General features: G+C 36.8%; 2 protein-coding genes across 2 annotated transcripts in view; both read left to right on the top strand.

Moving 5' to 3' along the window:
- Positions 1–2,454: 2,454 nt before the first annotated feature.
- Positions 2,455–10,810, top strand: sigmar1 (sigma non-opioid intracellular receptor 1). The gene is made up of 5 exons (XM_020636896.3): positions 2,455–2,743; positions 2,884–2,935; positions 3,386–3,534; positions 8,164–8,256; positions 8,370–10,810. The coding sequence occupies exons 1-5, from the start codon at positions 2,599–2,601 to the stop codon at positions 8,597–8,599; spliced, it is 669 nt and encodes a 222-aa protein (XP_020492552.1). The 5' UTR covers positions 2,455–2,598; the 3' UTR covers positions 8,600–10,810.
- A 2,358-nt stretch (positions 10,811–13,168) lies between these two features.
- The window catches only part of galt (galactose-1-phosphate uridylyltransferase), a 31,174-nt gene continuing 23,143 nt past the window's right edge, over positions 13,169–21,199 (top strand). The window contains exons 1-4 of the mRNA XM_020636905.3: positions 13,169–13,327; positions 16,337–16,506; positions 17,105–17,180; positions 18,535–18,583. Coding sequence (XP_020492561.1) covers positions 13,291–13,327; positions 16,337–16,506; positions 17,105–17,180; positions 18,535–18,583 — 332 coding nt within the window. The 5' untranslated portion in view covers positions 13,169–13,290. The remainder of the gene's footprint in view (positions 13,328–16,336; positions 16,507–17,104; positions 17,181–18,534; positions 18,584–21,199) is intronic.

Genomic DNA, 21,199 nt, shown 5'->3' with positions numbered 1-21,199 from the left:
GGCTCCCCAATATACTCCTGCGAGACATCTCATTACATTTATTACTCTGTTTTACATTTATCAACAATATTCCTTATGTGTTCCATCCAGGTCAACCAGACATCGAACTATACCCCTAAAAAACTAAATGAATCAACTCGTTCTAACTTCTTTCCATACAATGTCAAACCAATATTCTTCCCAAGTTCCTTCCTAGAAAAGAACATTATCTCTGTTTTTTTCACAGAGAATTTAAATCCCCACTTTAACCCCCAATTCTCAACTAAACTGATCCCTTCCTGAATTTTATTTACAACATAATTAACATTTGTTCCTTTTTTCCACAAGGCTCCATCATCCCCAAACAATGATCTTCTGATATCTGTTGGGATATTATCAAATATATCATTTATCATAATTGAAAATAAAATCGGACCTATTAATCTTCCCTGTGGTGTTCCATTTTATACAACAGACTTTTAAGATATTTCAGCACCATTTTAACTTGAATCTATCTCTTGTTCATAAAGTCCATTATCCAATTAAAACCCCTTCTTTTGACTCCCATGAGATGCAATTTAATCAACATTCCCATTTCTCTCCAAATCATTTCATAGGCTTTTCCCACATAAAAAAATACTGCAACTGTTTTTTTTTTTAACTTGAGCTTTTCTTACAGCGTCCTTTAAACTTATCACAGGATCCAGTGTTCCTTGTCCATTCTAAACCCACTCAGATATTCCACCATCATCCCTCTTTTCTCGAAATAATACACCAGTCGTACGTTTAACATGCACTCCAGCAGTTTACAGATATTTGACGTTAAGGCAATTGGCCTGTAGTTAGCTGCATTGCTTGGATCTTTTCCTGATTTCCGTATGGGAACAATCACTGCCTCCTTCCTTCTAACTGGCAACCTCCCTTCCTCCCAGAGCTTATTATACAACATTAACAATGTCCTAAGTGCCGTACTTAAATGTTTTAACATGATATAACATATCTCATCTTTCCCTGGAGCACTCATTCCAGACTTAGCCAATGATTTTTTTAGCTCTCATCTCATCTTCAACATGATTCTTCAACTCGGTGCTTCCATATTTTCACATGTAGCTTTGTCCCTGTATGTTAGCAGAGTCAGTTTGCACAACCATCCTGGTGTACATACCCAAAACTGGATCTCACGCTCCTGCAGGAGATAGAAACTTTATTGACACTTTTCATTTGACATACATACACACTTTAACTATGAATACCAGCCCATATTATCGGCTGCTGTCATTAACACAGCATAGAACCACCTTTTTACAATTGAGAGCACACATATTTCCCTATGTATATATATATAAACACCCCCACTTGATGTCACATTGTTATATTAAATAACAACAAAATAAACATAGGGTTTCCCACCTAACACCTAACCTATCATGTATGTTTTCACACGGTTAATCTACACACAAAATCTTATCAAACTCTTTTAGCTTAAACTTTGTTGCTGGTTTTGTCATCACATCTGCTACCATCTGTTCTGTTGGGAAATAGTCCAAACTTATTTTCCCATCGTTTACAGTTGACCTTACAAAATTATACTTTATGTCAAACATGTTTCGATCTCTGTCTGTTTACAGGGTTCTTAGCCAATGCTATTGTACCATGGTTATCCTCATAAACCTTAGTTAGTACTGATGTCCATCAAGTCCCTCTAATAGCTGTATAAGCCAAAACCATATACTCTGCCTCACAAGTGGATAACGCATAGGTTGCTTTTGCATTTTCTGATATCATAGGACCACTTTCCTTCAGACTTACACAGTAACCTGTTGTACTACGTCGATCTCTAACATCATCTGCCGAGTCTGCATCACTGAAACCTTGTAGTCCAAGCTTCTTACGTATTTTCGCATTGTCTGTAACACAGATCTTTCTCACCTGTGCTTTTCAAATATCTTAGTACATGTTTAACAGTACTAGTCCATTGTTCTTCTGTTGGTTCTGCAAAATAATGAGACAGTTTACTTACTACAAACTAAAATCTGGTCTTGTACATGTAGTCAGATAAATAAGGCTACCTTGCTGTACTTTTTGACATCACACATCATTTCTGCATCGTCAGTGAAGTTGAATGTTTTTCAACTATCTTTTTCACATATCTTTTCTGGGACATTTCCACACATTTGTCACTGTTCAAAATCAATACAATGATTAAGTTATCCACCCATATTAAACTGATTACCTTTGTGTAAACACAATTATCAGAAGGATTTTGGACAAAAATGTTTTTACTCAAATACTCGAGTAGTGTCTTGTTCCAATTTCTGCCAGATTATTTAAATCCATACAGTGATTTTTCTATCTTATACATCAACCTCTCATTCGCTCTAAGCCTACCTACCCCTACCAGGCTACCACCCTATGCTACCACCCCTACCCTGGAGGGCAGCATTACACTCTACAGTGTACAGCCTGCCGGAATATCATTAGAAGAAGAAGAAACAGCAGAAGAAGCTGTCAGTTTTGACTTCACAACTTCTCTGTCAATGGCGTGTTCGGTGCAACTTAGCTACCCTTACTTACACGTGTAGTCGAGTCTGCAGCTGTATTTGGAGAGCCGTTTCTACAATGGCCGTAGTAAGAACGTTTTTAAAACTGTTCATGTTCGCAGTATGCGTCGCCCTGGCTGTTCTTCTGCTTCGGCACTGGATGGCCAGCAAGCAGTATGTTTTTAACAAAGAAGACATCGCCAAATTGGCCAAACAGTATGCGGGTGAGTTTGGTTATACATTTATTTTGTATGTCTTCATCAAATCAAAGACATCATGCAGTTCCCTAAAGTGTAATACATTAATAATTCAAAGTAAATGTACACGAATGTAAAAGTCATAGTTGTCCCCCTTGCCCTTCCAGGACAGGACCATGAGCAGGCCTTTTTGAAAGTGGTGGTGGAGCTAAGGAAAAGGTAGCGACTTAAATATTTAAAAACCACATTCATTAATGGGTATTACATCAGGAAATGTCTAGTTATTTGTACTGCTTTTTCCCATGTTATAAACTAAAGATTTACCCTCTTTCTTTTTTTTAGCCATTTGACTTCTCATTTCAGCTTAACATGTTATGTTCATCCCAACCTGTTGACAAATAAGATGGTACAAGTGTTAAGCTGCTAAATCTGTTTTAAATAACAGATTTTTTTTTTTTTTTTATCTCTCCACCTTTCAGATAGGTAAGCATTTAATGACTGATTTTTATGTGAAATTAAATAAGTTTTATTTTGTTTTCAGAAAGACCAAACATATTCAGTTTTCATCCCCAGACACTGTTAGGCTTCCCTTGAAATCCATCTTTTTAAAGCTACATGCAGATGAGGGTTTAATGTTATGCTGTGTGGTTAATGTTTTAATTGAACTAGATACCCTGGCCACATCCTACCAGATGAGGATCTGCAGTGGGTGTTTGTGAATGCTGGGGGCTGGATGGGCTCCATGTGTCTTCTACATGCCTCTCTTACAGAGTACCTTCTGCTTTTTGGTACTGCAGTTGACACAGGAGGGCACTCAGGTGAGGAAACAGTTGGGTTGAATGTTTAGTAGTGGGTTATGCAATGCAGTATTGGAAAAGATCAATTTCAACTGTGATGGTAGAAGATTTGTTTTTTTCATATTTAACAATACAACTGAACTACAAATGCAGACTCAAAATTCATTTTTCTAGCCCTAAAAAAACATTCAAATACTTGGAAGCCTTTTTACTGGAGCAAGATCAGTCTTGATATGAAAAAATATGCACAGTAGTCCCACATATATTTTTGGATTTGAATATAAATGACCCCCTTAAAAAATATTTCTCAATGCTCACACAATGTTTGTCCATCCAAATGTACAAATGTTCATGTATAAATTCAAAGGATTCACACATTTCTTTGGCATAAACACATATTTCTAGGTCATCAAAACAGAATAAAAATGTATTAGGAGTATTTTTTATTTTTACCAGGTACTTACACAGCACTCAAGCTTGTCTTTAAACAAGTAGATGCCGGTTCTGGGCTTGTGACATCATTACAGTTTGTAATGTTTACTATGCCGTGTGCTGCTGCCCTCTTGGCCCTTTCACCCTTGTGAAAGAGACCTTGATCTCAATGGGTTAATTAACTGGTTAAATAAACACCCTGTGTACTTACACATTGCATCCCCATCGACGTAATATTTGTGTATCTGTTTGATTTCACATTGCGTTACAGCATTACGGAAGCACAGGAGGCACATTGTTTAATAGTTTTCACACAAAAAACTCAGTTCCCAATAACAATTATTTCTTAAGCAGACTTAATTGTGCTTAATAAACAAAAAAATATATTCTCTAGAAGATTATCTGATAGTGCTGTAGCTAGATTTAAGGAAGATATTCAAGCAACTTTTAATTCAGTACCATGTTTTAACCCAGTTAAAAACTCTTATAGTAACATTACTCCCTCAGCTGGATCAGTTTGTTGATAGTGCTGTGGTTTCGCTGAGAGTTACTCTTGATTTCACCCCTAAAATAGACAATAACAGGCTCCATGGTACAACTCAGAAACATGTATTTCGGAACAAACAAGATGCAAGAATCTCAAGATTTTCACAATAAATATATGAAGACCGTACGTCATGCTCGTGCTGCCTATTGTAATGTAAGAAAAAACAAAACAATCCTGGATACCTTTTCAGCACTGTGGCCAATCTGACTGAGAGTCAATGCTCCATTGAGCCTAGACGTGGGCGATATGGGAAAAATATCATATCACGATTTTCTTTGGGCAAGATCACGATTTCTTTCATACTGATCTTTAGACAAATTTGTAAGTTGCTGACCAGTTCAACCAAACTTATTTCCCTGTACAATGTTTTTAAATGCACAAAAACTGTGCAGACAAGTTTAATCTATTTGAAAAACATCTTTGTAGGAGGTCTGGAGGTCTCACCCAGAACATCTTTAGCAACAGAAATGTCTTTCCCTCAATTTGATCAATATTTATGCACAATTTGAAGGTTTTCCTCACCACTTTGAAATGATGATTTAGTTATGTGTCCTCTTTTTATGTTCATCAGGAACATTTTCACGCAGTGATGCATTCATTTAAAAACATGTAGACTTCAAGTTCTTGTGTTTCTGTTCTATTTTAGCCCTGCAGAGTTCCTACAGCTGGAGCTTCATACAGGCTCTGCAGCCTTTGTTGTTTTTTATGACATCATTGGACTAACTTTAGTTTGGTTTATATATAATCAAACATAATACAGGATGTGTTCATTCTGTGACACATGATCAAAGTAAGTTTTACTGACAGAAGAGTTTAATTCATAGAAGGGGCGGGACATTGTTGATTGACAGACAGACAGTCACCATGGTTACTCACTCTCACCTGCCTGCTGCTTTGTAACGTCATTTAGTGTAATCCCTATAGGTTCAGTTATCACAAAAGACAAAGGTGAGTTTCAGGTGGAGAGGATGATAGTAACTTTTAAAAACCGAGAGAGAGCAGAAAACACAGACAGCAACATTTTAAACATCGGGGTTATATCTCTACTAACTGACTGTCTGAGCTCCGCTCTGTCTGTCTCTGACTGTTAACGTCTCTCTGTGTCACTATCTGAGATGTAATCTTAACTGTGCACACTATGCAGATAAGTTAACTGTTGCTCACAGCGGGTCGGTTTAGAAAAATATCAGAACAGTTGCATATAACCGAGATGGAGTTGTTTGTCCTATAGCCTTCAGCAGTAATGATTTCATAAGCTTCTACATTAAAATCTAAACATTAGAGACAAATTAGTAACCTCCTTCCCTCACCTGGTGCAGATTCCTCCCATAACTTAGTTAAAGCAGAAACAGCTTTACAGTCTGATATTTCTTGACTATTAACTGACTAAATTCATTTATTCCTTTGTCTAAACCTTCGACATGTCTCTAAGACACAATTCCAACCAAGCTGTTTAAGGAAGTCTTTCCCTTTTATTTAGCAGCTCTATATAAGCTATGGTCAATATGTCTTTACTGGCAGGCTATGTACCACAGTCATTTAAAGTAGCTGTAATTCAACCTCATCTTAAAAAGCCTACTCTTGATTCAGGAACCTGAGCTAACTATAGATTTATATCTAACCTTCCTTTTATCTCAAAGATCCAGGAAAAGTGGTGGCTTATCAGTTATCTTACAGAAGAGCATGTAAAAGACCTTAATCCATCATGAGCACAGCACTTGGCAACATTTAGGAAAGTTACAGTGGCCTTAAGGACATTAGGACCTGGATGACTAGTTGTTTTTTTTTGCTGCTTAACTCAGACTGGAGTTATTGTGCTTGGCCCTAACAACCTCAGAGAGACTTTCTCTAATGATACAAATGGCACCTAGAAGTAATGTTAGGAATCTAGGAGTTCTATTTGATAATGATATGTCCGTCAACTGCCACATAAAACAAATTTCGAGAACAGCCTATATTCACCTTCGTAATGTATGTGAAATCAGGCATATCCTGCTGAAAAACAACGCTGAATCCTTCTTCTCACTTAAAAAGCGCTTAATGCCCAGGTACCATCTTATCTTAAAGGGCTAAAAGTGCCATATTACCCTTCGAAAACATTATGCTTCCAGAATTCCAGCCCGTTCGTGGTACCTACAGTCTCTAAATGTACCACGGGAGGTAGAGCCTTCAGTTATGAGGCCTCTCTCCTTTGGAATCATCCAACAGTCAGGACCCGAGAGGCAGACACCCTCTGTACTTTTAAGAGTAGGCTTCCAAACTTTCCTTTTTGATCAAGCAACGATTCTTATAGTTAGTGCTGGCTCAGGTATGGACCAGCTCACCTAGAGCTCCTTTCTCTCTTTGTGTACATTCACATAGTTCTGCATGCCACTGTCTGTAAATCTTCATGTACCATGTAAATTACTAACCACATAACTTCCTTGGAGCTCCTGAGCTCCCATGTCTCTTTGGTTTGTCTTGATCGTTGGTGGGGACGGCCTGCTGCTATGGTTCCCCACTCCTAAATCCTACTACTAAAACTATAAATATCAGCCTTACATCTATCTCATTAGTATAAAGTGAATCTTATAGCTGCTCAACTTCAACCTCTATAATTAACATAATCAGTCCTCCCCATTTCATCATCTTTACAGTTGCTAACCTTAATGTTAAACTGATAAGTCTTTACATCTATCTTATTTATTGTTGTTGCACTGTCCGTCTCTATCCTCTTCCTTCTCCCCACATCTCCCTCTATCCCACTTTCCAAGCCCAACACAGTTTAGGCAGATGGTTGTTCAACATGAGTCTGGTTTTGCTCAAGTTGTCTGCCTCTTAAAGCAGGTTTTTCCTTGCCACTGTAACTTTGCTAAATGTTGCTTAGAGTTTATAATGGATTAATGTTTCGTCTTTGTAGATAATATACAATGAGTAAGGACTTTCATCTGCTCTATTGTGAAGTGCCTTGAGATAACATTTGTTGTGAGTTGGCACTATATAAATAAAGATTGATTGATTGATTAGATGTTTCAACCATCTCCCCTTTGTTACATCTCTGTTAATACCTCTAATACTGGTTCACCATTATGCCTCTGTGAGTTACACATTGAAGACCAGGCATAAAAGGGACAGAAATATCCCGCCTTAAACTGGCAATATGACGGCAGGAAGTCAATCCACAATTCATCGACAAATGACTTTCTGAAATTTTTGCTGAAAGTGGTTTGTGTTGTCACAAACCTCAGACATGTATTTGATCCAGGACACTTGGTTGCAGGATTTTATACTAAAAGGCTCTATCTTGTAAAAGTTTACACTGCATTTATTCTCAGTAGCCCTGTTCAGAATGCCGTTTCAAGCTTTGTTATTTACACTTCTATTACATTTCGCCTTCAAAGTAAATGTGATTTCCCCCCCCCCCCGTACCGTCTCAGAAGGTAGACGTGCGAGAGTATGAGCGGAGCGCAGCACTGTGCAGACGTGTGTGTGTGTGTGTGTGTGTGTGCCGGGCCCAGTCTGTGAATTCACATAGCGTTTTGTCGTTGTGGAAATGCAATGTGATTTCACAGACTGGTAACAGCAAAATTATGCCATTGCGCAATCAATATGTTTATTTTAGGGGTTTTTGTTTAGAATTTCATGATAAGACAACTTAAATTATTTGACTTCACATATTCTCTCTTTAACAGGTCGTTACTGGGCTGAGATTTCTGACACTATCATATCTGGAACTTTCAGACAGTGGAAAGAGGGTACAACTAAGAGTGAAATATACTACCCTGGTAATACCTAAATACATTTAATTCAAATTGTATGTTCTTTTTTTTAATGGTTGTATGTCTTCAGTCTATTTCACCTGTAGACATATCCAAATGTCTTTTTTTTTTCTGCGCAGGTGACACAATAGTTCATGGTGTAGGTGAAGCCACTTCCGTGCAGTGGAGCGCTGGAACTTGGATGGTGGAGTACGGCCGAGGTTTCATACCCTCCACGCTTGGATTTGCCCTCGCTGACACCTTGTTCAGCACCCAGGACTTCCTCACAATGTTCTATACCATAAATGTCTATGTTAAAGGCATGCTGCTTGAGGCTGGTACACTTCTTACAGAAGTTGGTGTTTTCTGAGTCACAGCTGGAGCATGGTTGCCCACACAGGGAAAGTGACATTAAAAGTTCACCTTAGATCACACAACAATTTTATTTAGCACAGAGGGAAAGTCTGTACTGGAGCATACCATGTAGATGCCGTCTATATTTAAATTCTTGCAATCAAGAAGGCTGTTGATGGGGTTATAGGCTAAATTGACTTAGCTGTACTACTCAAACATCCATCACACCCAAAACACTTTTTCTCTAATTTGAGTCATGGCCTGTTTAATTATATAGATATTGTGTTCGCATTGATAAACAATAAGAATTACTATGAATGCTCCTCCTGACTAAGTCATTGAGGCCTTCTGTACTCTAAAGAAATTATTTTTGGGGGATAATAAATTGAACACCGAAGACCTTCTAACCAACTTGTTTCTAATCATTTTTGTATTTTGAGAATCGTAATAATTCTGTAATATTTATAATAAAAGTCTTGTATGATAATTCTTTAAATGACATATGAATAAAAGTATGATTTATAAAATGCCTTAGCTGCCATGAAAAAATCTGACCGCAATCATCAAATATGGGGACCAAGAAACATATTTCTAAACAAACATTCTTAACTTGCACATCAACATTTCAAGAGCCACTATTTTCTCAGAACATTAATTTGTATATTGGTTCGATGGAGGATTAGGGCCATGTTAAAAATGTTTCTTATTATTTCGTAAGTTTACAAGAATAAAGTCGAAGATTTACGAGTTTAATCTCGTAAATTTACGACTTTATGGCAGCTAAGGCATTTTTATAAATCATACTTTTATTCATATGTCATTTAAAGAGTCGTAAATTTACGAGAATAAAGTTGTTAATTTACGAGATTAAATTTGTTAATTTACGAGAATAATCTCGTAAATTAACAAATTCGAGACCAGCCTGCGTAAAATGATGAAACAAGATGGTGGATTATCTGGCTGCTTTTTTCTCTTAAAGCAACAGAAACTCTTAAAGTATTTTCATCTGCAGACTCAACTTCCTCCAAGTCAGTGTGGTTCTTTATTCGGAAAAGCCACAATTTCTTGCTGTATCTTTTCAGGGTGCTGATATTTTAAAGACAATGTGAAGATGGTGATGTGCCAAAAGCATGTGTAGCCCCAACACAACTATTTGTGTCTGTTATCAGTCTGCCTTGTTAAAGTGTCTCATGTGCAGAGCCAGTTTGTGTCCTGTTCATCATTTTACAGATAAACAAGGTCTTGCAAGTTGAAATGAAAACTTCTCTTGAACTAACTGTTTTTACCAACACAAGGAAGTAGCCTATTTCCTTATTAGTGAAACCTTTAGGACAAAATGCTCCATGTTTGTCGTTTAAGAACAGGATGCTGCTGCTCTTCTGATATAGACTAAAATAACAACTTTTATTCTTTAAAGACTTTAAGAGTTCTACTTTCATCATTTTCGCGCAGGCTGGTCTTGAACTCGTTAATTTACAAGATTGAACTCGTAAATTTACGAGAATAAAGTTGTAAATTTATGACTTTAATCTCATAAATTTACGACTTTAATCTCAAAATTTAAAAAAGTATATTTTTTTAATGTGGCCCTAATCCTCCGTCGTGATATTAGTGTGTAATTGGGTTTGTTTTTGTTTTTGTTTTTTCAGTTAATTAGTGTAAACAAAGATTTGACTGGAACTTAACACAGTAACCTACTTCATCAAATATGTTTGGTAAGGGGACAAGCTTGTCTTTGAACTTCCTGAATGTATTTGTATTTACTTCTTGGAAAAAGTTTATAACTTGAGAGGTTATGAAGAAAACTATACCTGACAATAACCTTTTTATTTAAAATTAAGTCATGATTATTGGTCAAGAACAATGCTGTTCATTTGGTCAGTGAACTTTGAAATAGTTTAACAGGTCAAAAAGCGTTTGGGGGGAAAAAAAACATTGTTTCACTTGGTTTTGTGCTCAAAAAGAAAAGCACTACTGATTTTACCAGTTTGTTTCTACTCAAACAGCTTTATTTTAAGGCAAATGCCTGAACGCATCTGGGATCATGTCGTGTTTGTATATACCTTTAAGGAGTTATCTGGTTTTACATGGGCAAAAGTAGCTGTGTTGTCTCAGTGGTGAGACAAATAATTGTTTACTGTACCTTGACTGTTAATGAGGGGATGTGCAATTCACTGTAAGCTAAAATAAAAATGACACATTAAGAAATAAAAGTTTTATAAGTTAAGTATTACAAGACTTGATTATTACTTATTACTTCCGACTTCAAAATTAATCAAGAAGTACCAACTTACAGCATTGGTATACAGAGATCTACTATTGCTATGGGATTACAGTGTGTGTGTAATGATTCTGACTTCAGGTCGACCTTATTTAGAGCGAAGTTTGAAGCACAGTTCATATTGCATTTCAGTGACCTATAAGGTAAGTAATCCACTACAGATGCCTTGTTCCCCAGTAAACAACGATAAACTGGTGATCTTTTTGGAAAACATTTACTGAGCAAAATCACAACAACTGACCTTGTAACCTTGAGAGTCTATAGTTGTTGGTAGGTAGAACCTGAAGTATCTGTATGAACAGGCTGTGTTGCATAAGAGGCCGGTGGATTAGAGGCAAAACCTATCAGTCTTCATCTCTGTCCTCAATCAAACAATCATTATTTGTATAGCACCAATTCATAACAAGTGTTACCTCGAGACGCTTTACTAAAGAGCATATGGGATAATATGCAGGCAGGATTTCTCCTTTGTAGTCCTCGCTTTCCTTGCCGCTGAGGTGGTGTTGACCTGAGGTGTCAGGTGTTGGTTGGGACGTCACAAACCGAAGGTGGAAGCTGGGCGACGCGGTCCGATTGTAGTGGCTGGGCGTCAGGGACGTCAGGTGGTAGTAGTGCCAGATCACCTCGCTGAAGGTTGGAGGAGCGTCTTCTACTCAAGAGCCTGGCTTATGGTGCGAGGACAAGGCCTACTGGGCTTATGGCACGGATTGGGGGGTCCATGGCAGCAGGCCGTCCTCACCAACAATCCAGAGGAACCTACAAGACCTGAGAGCTCAGGAGCTCCCAGGAAAACATGTGGTTAGTCATTAAGAACAATAGATACCGACATGCAATAATATGATGTAATTGCAAAAAGAGAGAGCAGGAGAGATAGGAGCTCAAGTTGCCAGTTCCCCCCGGTAGTCTAAGCCTATAGCAGCATAACTACGGAGCTGGTCTATACCTGCACCAGCCCTAAATATAAGCTTTATCAAAAAGGAATGTTTTAAGTCTATTCTTAAAAGTACAGAGTGTGTCTGCCTCCCAGACCTTGACTGGTAGATAAAGTCATTATGTTTATTTATGAGATAAAAAGTCGAAATGTTCTCTTTGTTTATCGTGTCCCTTGCTCTTGGGTTTAACGATAAAGTGGTTTATTTTGTGACTTCTGCTCCAGGGGCCTGTATGTACATATCTTGAATCTTACCCGAGAGGCACTGCTGCAGCAGAGGAGGTTTGGTGACTGTCAGAAACACCAGAAGAAGAAGAAGGAGTTTCACATCAAAGTTGGGAAAAAAAAATCAGTGAGGGGTTATCAGTCTACACAGGGGAAATGATCACACTTTTATTAGTATACAGTGAAAATAGAATAGAATTACTTTATTGATCCCAAACTGGGAAATTGTGGCGTTACAGCAGCAGGTTGTCCAAACACACAATATTAGCAAAAACAGGATACAAGACCATTGAGATCTGTAATTTGTTCAGATTCAAGTTCATCACTCATCAGTTTACAATACAGTCATTCAGACAGCAGACCGGACATTTTAATAGAAATCAAACAAACACTATACAGAATTAAAATGATGGGTCTTACAGTTGTGTTTTTATGGGTACCTGCACACGCATACAAGGAAACGAATTAGCAGACAAGGTGGCAAAGGGGGCTACATTAAATACTCAAGTAGATTTTATAGTTAGCATCAGTAGAACAGAAGTAAAGAGCATCATTAAACAGAGATTGAAGGAAAGGTGGCAAAAGCAGTGGGAGGAGGAAAGGAAAGGAAAATGGTTTTATAGAATCCAAAGGAAGGTTGGTGAAATGAGAAGTGCAGGAACAAATAGGAAAAATGATAGAATAATATCTAGATTAAGATATGGACACACTCGATTCTTATAGTACATTGTGTAAAATTGGAAAACATGATGGACATGGACAAGAGGAGACAGTGGAACATGTCATTTTAAACTGTCAGAAATATAGTTTAAAAAGAAGACAGATGGTGGAAAATTTGAAAGAAATGAAAGTACACTCGGATTTAATAGATATCTTACAAAATAATTCCGAAAATTAAGGCTATAGGATTTGATGAGTACCTTAGCCGAACTAAGTTGATTGAGATGATATCATTAATAATATTTGTATTCATTTGTTTTATTTATTTATTTTTATTTATTTTTATTTATTTTTATTTATTTTTATTATTATTTACAGAAAGTAGTACACCTTAGTTTGAGCCACACTCCACACCGGTAGTTGAATTCAGTTAGCCTACATAGACTGTGGAGGGCAGCATTACACTCAACAGTGTACAGCCTGCCGGAACATCATTACAAGACGAAGAAGGAGGAAAGCTGTCAGGAAAGGTAGTGGCGTCTGTCAGTCAAAGTTCACAAAGACTTTCTTTGCTTAGTGATTTGTCGACGGAGAAGCGAACCTGCACAGCATGAGCGACAAAAAAGAAGTCCAGTTTGATCCAAAAGGTATGGAGATGTTTACACGGAGCCTACTGGAGTAACTATCAAACTCACTGGAAGTTATTTTCGTATATCGGTTGCAGACAACTTTTCAAATCTGGCGTAGGCTGCCTGTTTTATGCTACTTAACATCCACACATACGGTCTCCTGAGCAGACCTTTTGGAAATGAATTGTATGCACTTTCTCCACACGAGTGTTTTTCACAACACAGCACCTTTATAGATGTTGCCAAAGCGCGTGACTCTCGCGCGCACACAACCCTGACCAAAAATTGCAACAGGTTTCTAATAGATTGTTCATTTTGTTGTCTTAGAAACACATTATCTGTTAATAGAAAACCAATACTATTGACTTTAAGTCAAATTGTTTAGTAGGTTGCAGTGGAAAAACGAGCTTCTGTCAGCTCAACACTTTATTGAGACGTTCTTCAGGCAGTCTTTATTTTTTGTGTGCCTATCTTAATACTGAACTAGTGCAACCTGAATTGAATCATGAAATTAAGCATATAGCCTACTTTAACTTGCTTTATTTATTGTCCAAATCGCGAACATAGGCTACAGCTGATCGCACTCTGGCCGTGACGTCATGTTCACGTGTTTACTTCCTGTTTTCCTATCATGTAACTTGTCTAACCAATAGGCTACATGACATCCCTCCTTTTTTGGGGGAAATAAACTTAATCAAATGGTGTATTTTTTTTTACAGATCTGTACACCAGAAAATATCATTTGTACATATTACTTAAACACAAAATCACTGAGTCTTTCAGGTGTCCTCTTGACTGAGGTCTGGTCACTGGTATGTCTGAACTTTGAAAATCCTGTCTTGATGTCTGAGTGACCCTTGTCTGTGTGTTTGCTTCTAGCACTCTGTCCTCAGTTCTTATATCTTCTTGTGTACGTTGTACTCTCTTGTGATTGTCTGTCTCGTATCTTTTTACATGTGTTGTGTTCAACTTCTGTTTGAACTTTATCATAAAGATATTTGAAATCAAACCATTGAAAAAAAAAAATCTAAAAAAGTAGTTTTTTACATACATTGACATTTAGGGGGGGTTTTTTTGTTATGGGAATGTATGCACTTTGAACTAATTCTGTAGAATGTCCCCTATATGTACCACAGCTTTCTTTGAGTTTAAGATAGCTCAATTTTAATCTGGACCAATTTCTATGGACCAAACCTTTTAGGAACAGGTAACAATAAGACAATGGAGAATGAGGGGGGTTCATTCATTATACTCACTAAATGAAGGTTCAGTGATGCCATGTATATAGACTGTTTACAAGTTTGTGCTATTGTAACTGCAGCTAGAATCAGCAAGGCTGAACTTCACTGTGTGTGTGTATGTATGTAAAGCTCCTGCTGTGTGTTCACCCGCCTCTTGAGTTTCTGCCCCATAGACACATCTCACTGTGCAACGAATAACAGATGGGCAGCCCAGAGCTCTGTCTGTTCGTCTCATCTCCTCTCATATATATGTAGAGCGTTAGCTGTCCGTTATGTAGCCCAGGACACATGTGCGCATTACACACCACCAAACCAATGGGGACAAATGTGTCAAGAGTGATCAGATCTCAGTCCATACTCAGGATGCACTGGGATGCCTTCACACTTGTCCACTTGTATTTCGATCAGGAGGATATTGATGAAAGGTCTAAACAGAGTCCTAAGTTGTCCTCCTCCTCAAGGATGAGGGATAGTTTCATGAAAAAACACTGACAGAGGCACCAAAGCTGCCTTATGAGAAATCCTTGCTTTGTATCTATGTTGAGCAAGTTAGCACCACTTTGCATGCAACACTGCTGTTTAATGAGTTAATTTGACATTTTTTTAAAACCTTAGTGTCTTTCATAGATCGATTGGTTAACCTGATCTTTATAGGCCTAGAAACGACTTACATAGCCTGTAATAGCAGCAGTTATACATTTTTACATTTATTTATGCAATTGTCAGTGATGTGTCAATTGTCATGATCACTTAGGTGATTCTACAACACTTGCTTTGTACAAGAAAAGACACCTTCTTACCTTTTTGGACATATTCACTTATTTTAACAATAAGGTGTATAGAGAACAAACCATATGACGTATTTTTGTAGGCCAACCCTGAAGAAGCATCGCCATGGGGTCTCACAAGAATTCACCTATGGGATTTTTGCATTGGATTTTGGATCATTGCAGAAAATAATCTCTGTGGCAAACACACGTTGCTGATGCGTAGGCGTTTTGTTAAGCAGGATAATCTTCACAGATGAACGCCATTTTTATGATGTTTGAAGCGTTAATGCAGCCAACAGAAGTAAAAAGCTAACGTTATGCTACAAGCGAACCACACCACGGTCGGATGGTATTGACGCCACTACCGTTATGTTTCAGACAATCAATGATAAACTAATCCATGTAGTTTAATAAATTGTTTATTAACCTAATATTTGCCTTAACCCAGAGATTAAACCTACAGGAGACATAGTATATAGTGAGAGAGTTCCCGGCCTCTGTGTCCGGCGTGATGACGTTTAATGTCCCCAACAACCACTGTAGTCACATTTAACCACTTGTTAGCAACCGCCTTTTTAAGGACACATAAAATCTTCAAAATTCACAAGTGGAGGTATTACCTAACATAGTTTATGTGGTCTAACAAAACGCCAACATCTCTTAAGATTTTGTTAACCACAGACCTTATTTCAGGCGTCTTACCACAAAGCCATTCATAATTTCCATTGACATTTAGACGATAGACCCCATGGCGCTCAAATGCCAACTTACTTCCAGGTTTTAGGACTCATTCCTGTGGCGCTCTATTGGATATGAATAGAACACATAACCTTCAAACATCTGTGCCATGTTTACAGTGTGTTATTCAGTGTGACTGCTGTAAATCTAGAGCTATCAAACAATTAGAATTAATTCTTCTTTTAAATATAATGAATAATTAATTTGTTCACAAAAACACTTCCGCTAACTGTAAACTATTTAGTCATTTATTGTATTATGTCTCCTAAACTCCTCAGAGCACCAGCATCTGCGCTATAATCCCCTGCGAGATACCTGGGTCCTGGTGTCTGCTCACCGCATGAAGAGACCCTGGGCTGGTCAGGTAGAAAAGCCTACTGAGGAACATGTACCCAGATTTGACAGCAACAACCCACTTTGTCCCAAGAACACACGAGCAAGTGGAGAGGTGAGAGCAGATAGATATCATATTTCTACAATTGCACAAAATCACGAAATCACGACTTATAATGTATGTTCATGGTTTGGACAATAATGTTTGGTTCTCCACGGGTCATTTAAGCTTTATTAAACTGATCTTTTCTCAGCTCAAAAGGTCTTTCCCTTGCTCACACAGCTAAGAATTAGTCAGTGATCACTAAAGGAAATCGCTCCAGAATTATTTTTTGATTAATTAGTGCCCAGCAGTTATTATTAAAGTAAAAACACACATTGTGATACAAAAATGTACTTTTTGCCTATTTTTCCCATTAATCATCTGTAACTAAAAGTATTACTGGTATTTAATCATAATTATACTGGTGTTTGTCAAACTGATATTGTATTTGATATGTTTCTTGAATCTTCCAAACAACAAGGTCACCCTTGTGAAAGAGATCCTGATCTCAATGGGTTCTTTATCTGGTTAAATAAAGGTTAATAAAAAAATACAAATAAAAATAAAAAACATATGCCAGTTATAACTGATATTTTTTTGGTACCACAACATATTTTTTGCTTTATGTTCCCCAATTTTTACATTTATGTATCCACCTATTTCATTCCAGGTAAATGAAGACTATCACAGTACTTTCATATTTGATAATGACTTCCCTGCTCTTCAGCCAGATGCTCCAGATCCTGGTAAGTTTCAATGCTGTAAATATATTTACTATAGCAAGTCATTGAAAAACAGATTAGGAAATATTCAATCCACTGGTTGGGTGCTTACACATTTTTTTCAACTGCTTGGGATGATGTCAGTTTTTTGCATATTACAATTTAATCTAGTTTTTTTTTTTATTTAGTGAAATGCAAGGTTATACATATTTATTAGTGCTGTCAATCTATTAAATAAAATAATTATTTATAATAATAATTAATTGCAATTAATTGCATATCGATAAAATGAGATGGATTGCATTACAGGCCGATTCTCTGCATATCCCTGTTTCCACATGGTTATATCTAATTCCAAATTTAAACGTTACTCTGTTTTCACATTAGTAAGAGTCAAAGAGTGTATATTACAATTTACTTAAACTGATCAAGTTGCCTCCCTTAAGTTCTCACCCACCCCTCCCTCCACACACACACATTCTGTATACACACACACACACAGAACCACACACACACACACAGGGTAAACAACAAGCAAGCCTGTTAGGGGCTATATGCACTTGAACTTAAGTTACATCCAGTAACTATTACTTGTCTGCTCAGCACTGCTTATCACGCTGCTCTCTCAGGTTGTCTCTATGTCACTTGTGTTGATCTCTTGTATAGATAAAATAATAACAGTCAAAGTTTTATGACATTGTTGTCATGTGTTTTCATCAACTTAAGAACACTACCCTGGACGTGTGTATGATCAGTGATGCATGACAGCAGAGATATTTACCTGTTATTTATCAAATTAACACGTTATTTTGACAGCCCTAACAATTGTATCCAAAACTTAGACATCAAATCATTTTTGACATGATTTCATGTCACAATGAGCAATTTGCTGTTGGGCAATATGACTAAAATGTAATGATGTCACGATAACAATTTTCATATTAGTCGATATCAATAATTATCAAATGTCAAAGCATTATTTCTTCCGATTTAAAGGTTGATTTTAGCTTCTGAGTGAAATCTGAAGAAACCAGAAAGTTAATCATTCTTTATTGTTAGAACAGGACAAACTACACTCTTTAATTTTGGGTGGCAACTAATGTTTAAGGCGCATTAGCGGCCCCCTTTCCCAGTATTTGGGTAGTTTAATTACAGGTTAAAATCTATCAAACTTTTTTTGAACATTTGTTATATTTATATTGACAAAAATTGAATTGCGATAATTATCGTTAACGTTGTATTGCCCAGGCTTAGCATACAGGTGTAGAAGGATCAATGTGCTTGTCCCTCAATTTTCAAAGCAAATGAGTTGTTGAAGGCATAACATGATGTTATTGAAAACATTTTTTTTTTTACTTTTTGTATGTTGTTTTTTTAGGTGTGGATGAAGATCCATTATTCCAGTGTAAAGCTGCCAGGGGTGTCTGGTAAGAACAAAGCTTGATGTCACATTTTACTGCCTTATTTGTAAAGGTTTTACATTTTCTGTAAGGTTAATTCCAGCAACTTTTTAGTTTGATACACCCAATTGTGTTTAAAGGAAACAATTAAAGAGACTGTAGGTGATAAGCAGCCAGCAGATGGCATTATTTTCCGACAATGTTGAAAAACTTGTTGAACTTGTTGTAAAAGTTGCTGTAAAACTTGTTGTAAAAGTTGATAAATTATCTGTGAGTGTCTCAGGAGATCTAATCCTTTTTAGATGCTCAGCGGAAAAACCTTCCTTTAAATCTATACGTTTCTGGGCTCAGGGCCTATGATGGAAAGTGCATAAAAGTTTCTGATCTAACTTCCAGAAATTCCAGAAAAGTATTTTCCTATTCTCCTTATTGCTAAAGGAGCCCAGAGTTTACAACAATACAAAACAAGTTTTCTTAAAAAACTATTTATGGCAACCATCTGCTAGGACAAGCAGACAGACAGACGGACTGGCAGCAAGCAAGTTTAGGATATGATATGCTGTTGACCAAATTACCCAATTTGCAGATCAAATATGTATTTTGTATTTATATTATAAGTTAAGTGAGCTCCTCTCTTGTTGCATAGCTCAATCACCTCAATCTTACCTACCAGGCTGCTGCTGACCATAGGAGAGAATAGGTCTGTCTTTGACTTTCCTGAAGATTTGGAAAAATACATAGAGGAGATTGGAGAACGAATGAAATTATTTGCACATAATCCCAATAATTTATTTTCGAGCCATGATATAAAAAAGTAAAAATGTAATGAATTCAAAATGGATATATATATATGTAAATATATATCTAGTGTAAGTGATGCGAATTGTCAATTAACAAGCAAGCAATGTTAGTGTTGCTAAGAGAGTTAAACAGAATGGTTCCTCATTATGATGTGGACCCGTTCTAAGTTTTAGGAGGAAGTCTAATAAGGGTTAGGGGTTACCCGTGTGTTCAAATCAGGCTTGTTCAGGACAGGGTGGGGGAAATCTCTCTAAACCCACCATGGTACCCTTTTTATTTCTTCTCATTGAACCGAATGCCTCATTCTGTTATGATATATTTAAAAGCATGAAGGATTTGATGAAGGATTTCTACTGAAAAGGTAGAGGGAGATACCACTATATATACAGCATAAAAAAAAAAAACAATGTTGAATATCTTAATTGATATTTCATGGACTGTAGAGGCCTATAAAAACTCACTTCTCAGCTTAATTAAATCAATGTTTATGGACCAAAAAATGATGATGAAAAGTTCTATAATAACTTATTTTTCAGAATATCATCATTGCCAGGCAAGCACATTGTTGGGGTGGACAATACCTCTCTAATATCAGAGGCTGTCACCACAATAGTATAATCATTTTAGACCATGCTGTTGTATCTTTGACTCTTGTGGAGCCAAAATTGATACGCCAATCCCCAAAATGGAGATTTTATATCAAATGGATGCAATGTTTAAAGTTCCTACATTTCTTAGGCAACAACAAGCTTTATACATCACAGACATCTGCCACAAGTAGGTGGGAAACCTTTAAGGCATTTACGGGCTACGCAAGGCTACGCAAGAAGCATATACAAGTGTATTAAAAAAAATTGACAGCTCGAATACAATATTAAAATACTTGAGAACAAAAGTTTTCAGTAAGAGCACAATAAACAAGAAATCTCAAAACAGCTATTACACCTTAGAACCTAATACAACGAAGAAACTATGATCATATAATGGATTCAACATTTAAATCTTTAGAAAGATAGATGACTCTTTCTATTTACCTCATTGGGAGGATAAATATATTAAAAATGACCCTCATTACCCAAATGTTTATACTTATTTCAGAATATTCCTTTGGCACCACCCGAAGTAACATTTTTAAGAATTACATCACTTATTACAAAATTTATATGGAATATGAAATGCCCCAGAGTACGCCAGTCTCTATTATATCTTCCATTTCGATACTGGGGGGTTAGAATATCTTAACTTGTACTGGTAAAACTTGGCAGTGCAGTTGAGGACCATAATGTTTTATTTTTGCTAAGGAAACCCTCCGACATGGATGGATAAAGAGGCGTACTCCTTCCAGTTACTATTACACTTATATCTTTATACTGCCAGTTTAAAACGTCTAAGAAATCATACTACTCATCCTATAGTTCTTAATATGGTCAACATATGGTATGAAGTTAGGAAATAAATTAATATGTCTCATTCTTTGTCACAATTTAGCCCAATATGAGGCAATACTGCAGTAAAACCAGGCAAACTAGATGCTGGATTCCAGATATGAACAAAAAGAGGAGTATAATATTTGACGTTTATAAAGAAGGCGTTTCAATGACATTTGAAGACATTTCTTTTGTGTATACTGTAAAATGCACTTCTTTACATTTTACAACTAAGGAGTTTTATTTCTTCTTTACAAAATGTATTATATTTATTATTATGAATTTGAATTATGAATTTGGACTCGGAGCTCTGATTTTTAGATGAAGCTTTTTCTTCCTCTCGACACAAGCTGTAGGCTAACTCAATGTTTTACTTTGAAGAAGGTTCGGATGGTCCTTCTGAAGCCTCTCAACA

The sequence above is a fragment of the Labrus bergylta genome, chromosome 17 (genome assembly GCF_963930695.1).
Source record: "Labrus bergylta chromosome 17, fLabBer1.1, whole genome shotgun sequence".
Lineage (NCBI taxonomy): Eukaryota > Metazoa > Chordata > Actinopteri > Labriformes > Labridae > Labrus > Labrus bergylta.
The sequence above is the reverse complement of the archived record's forward strand: the minus strand, read 5'-3'. Positions and strand labels throughout refer to the sequence as shown.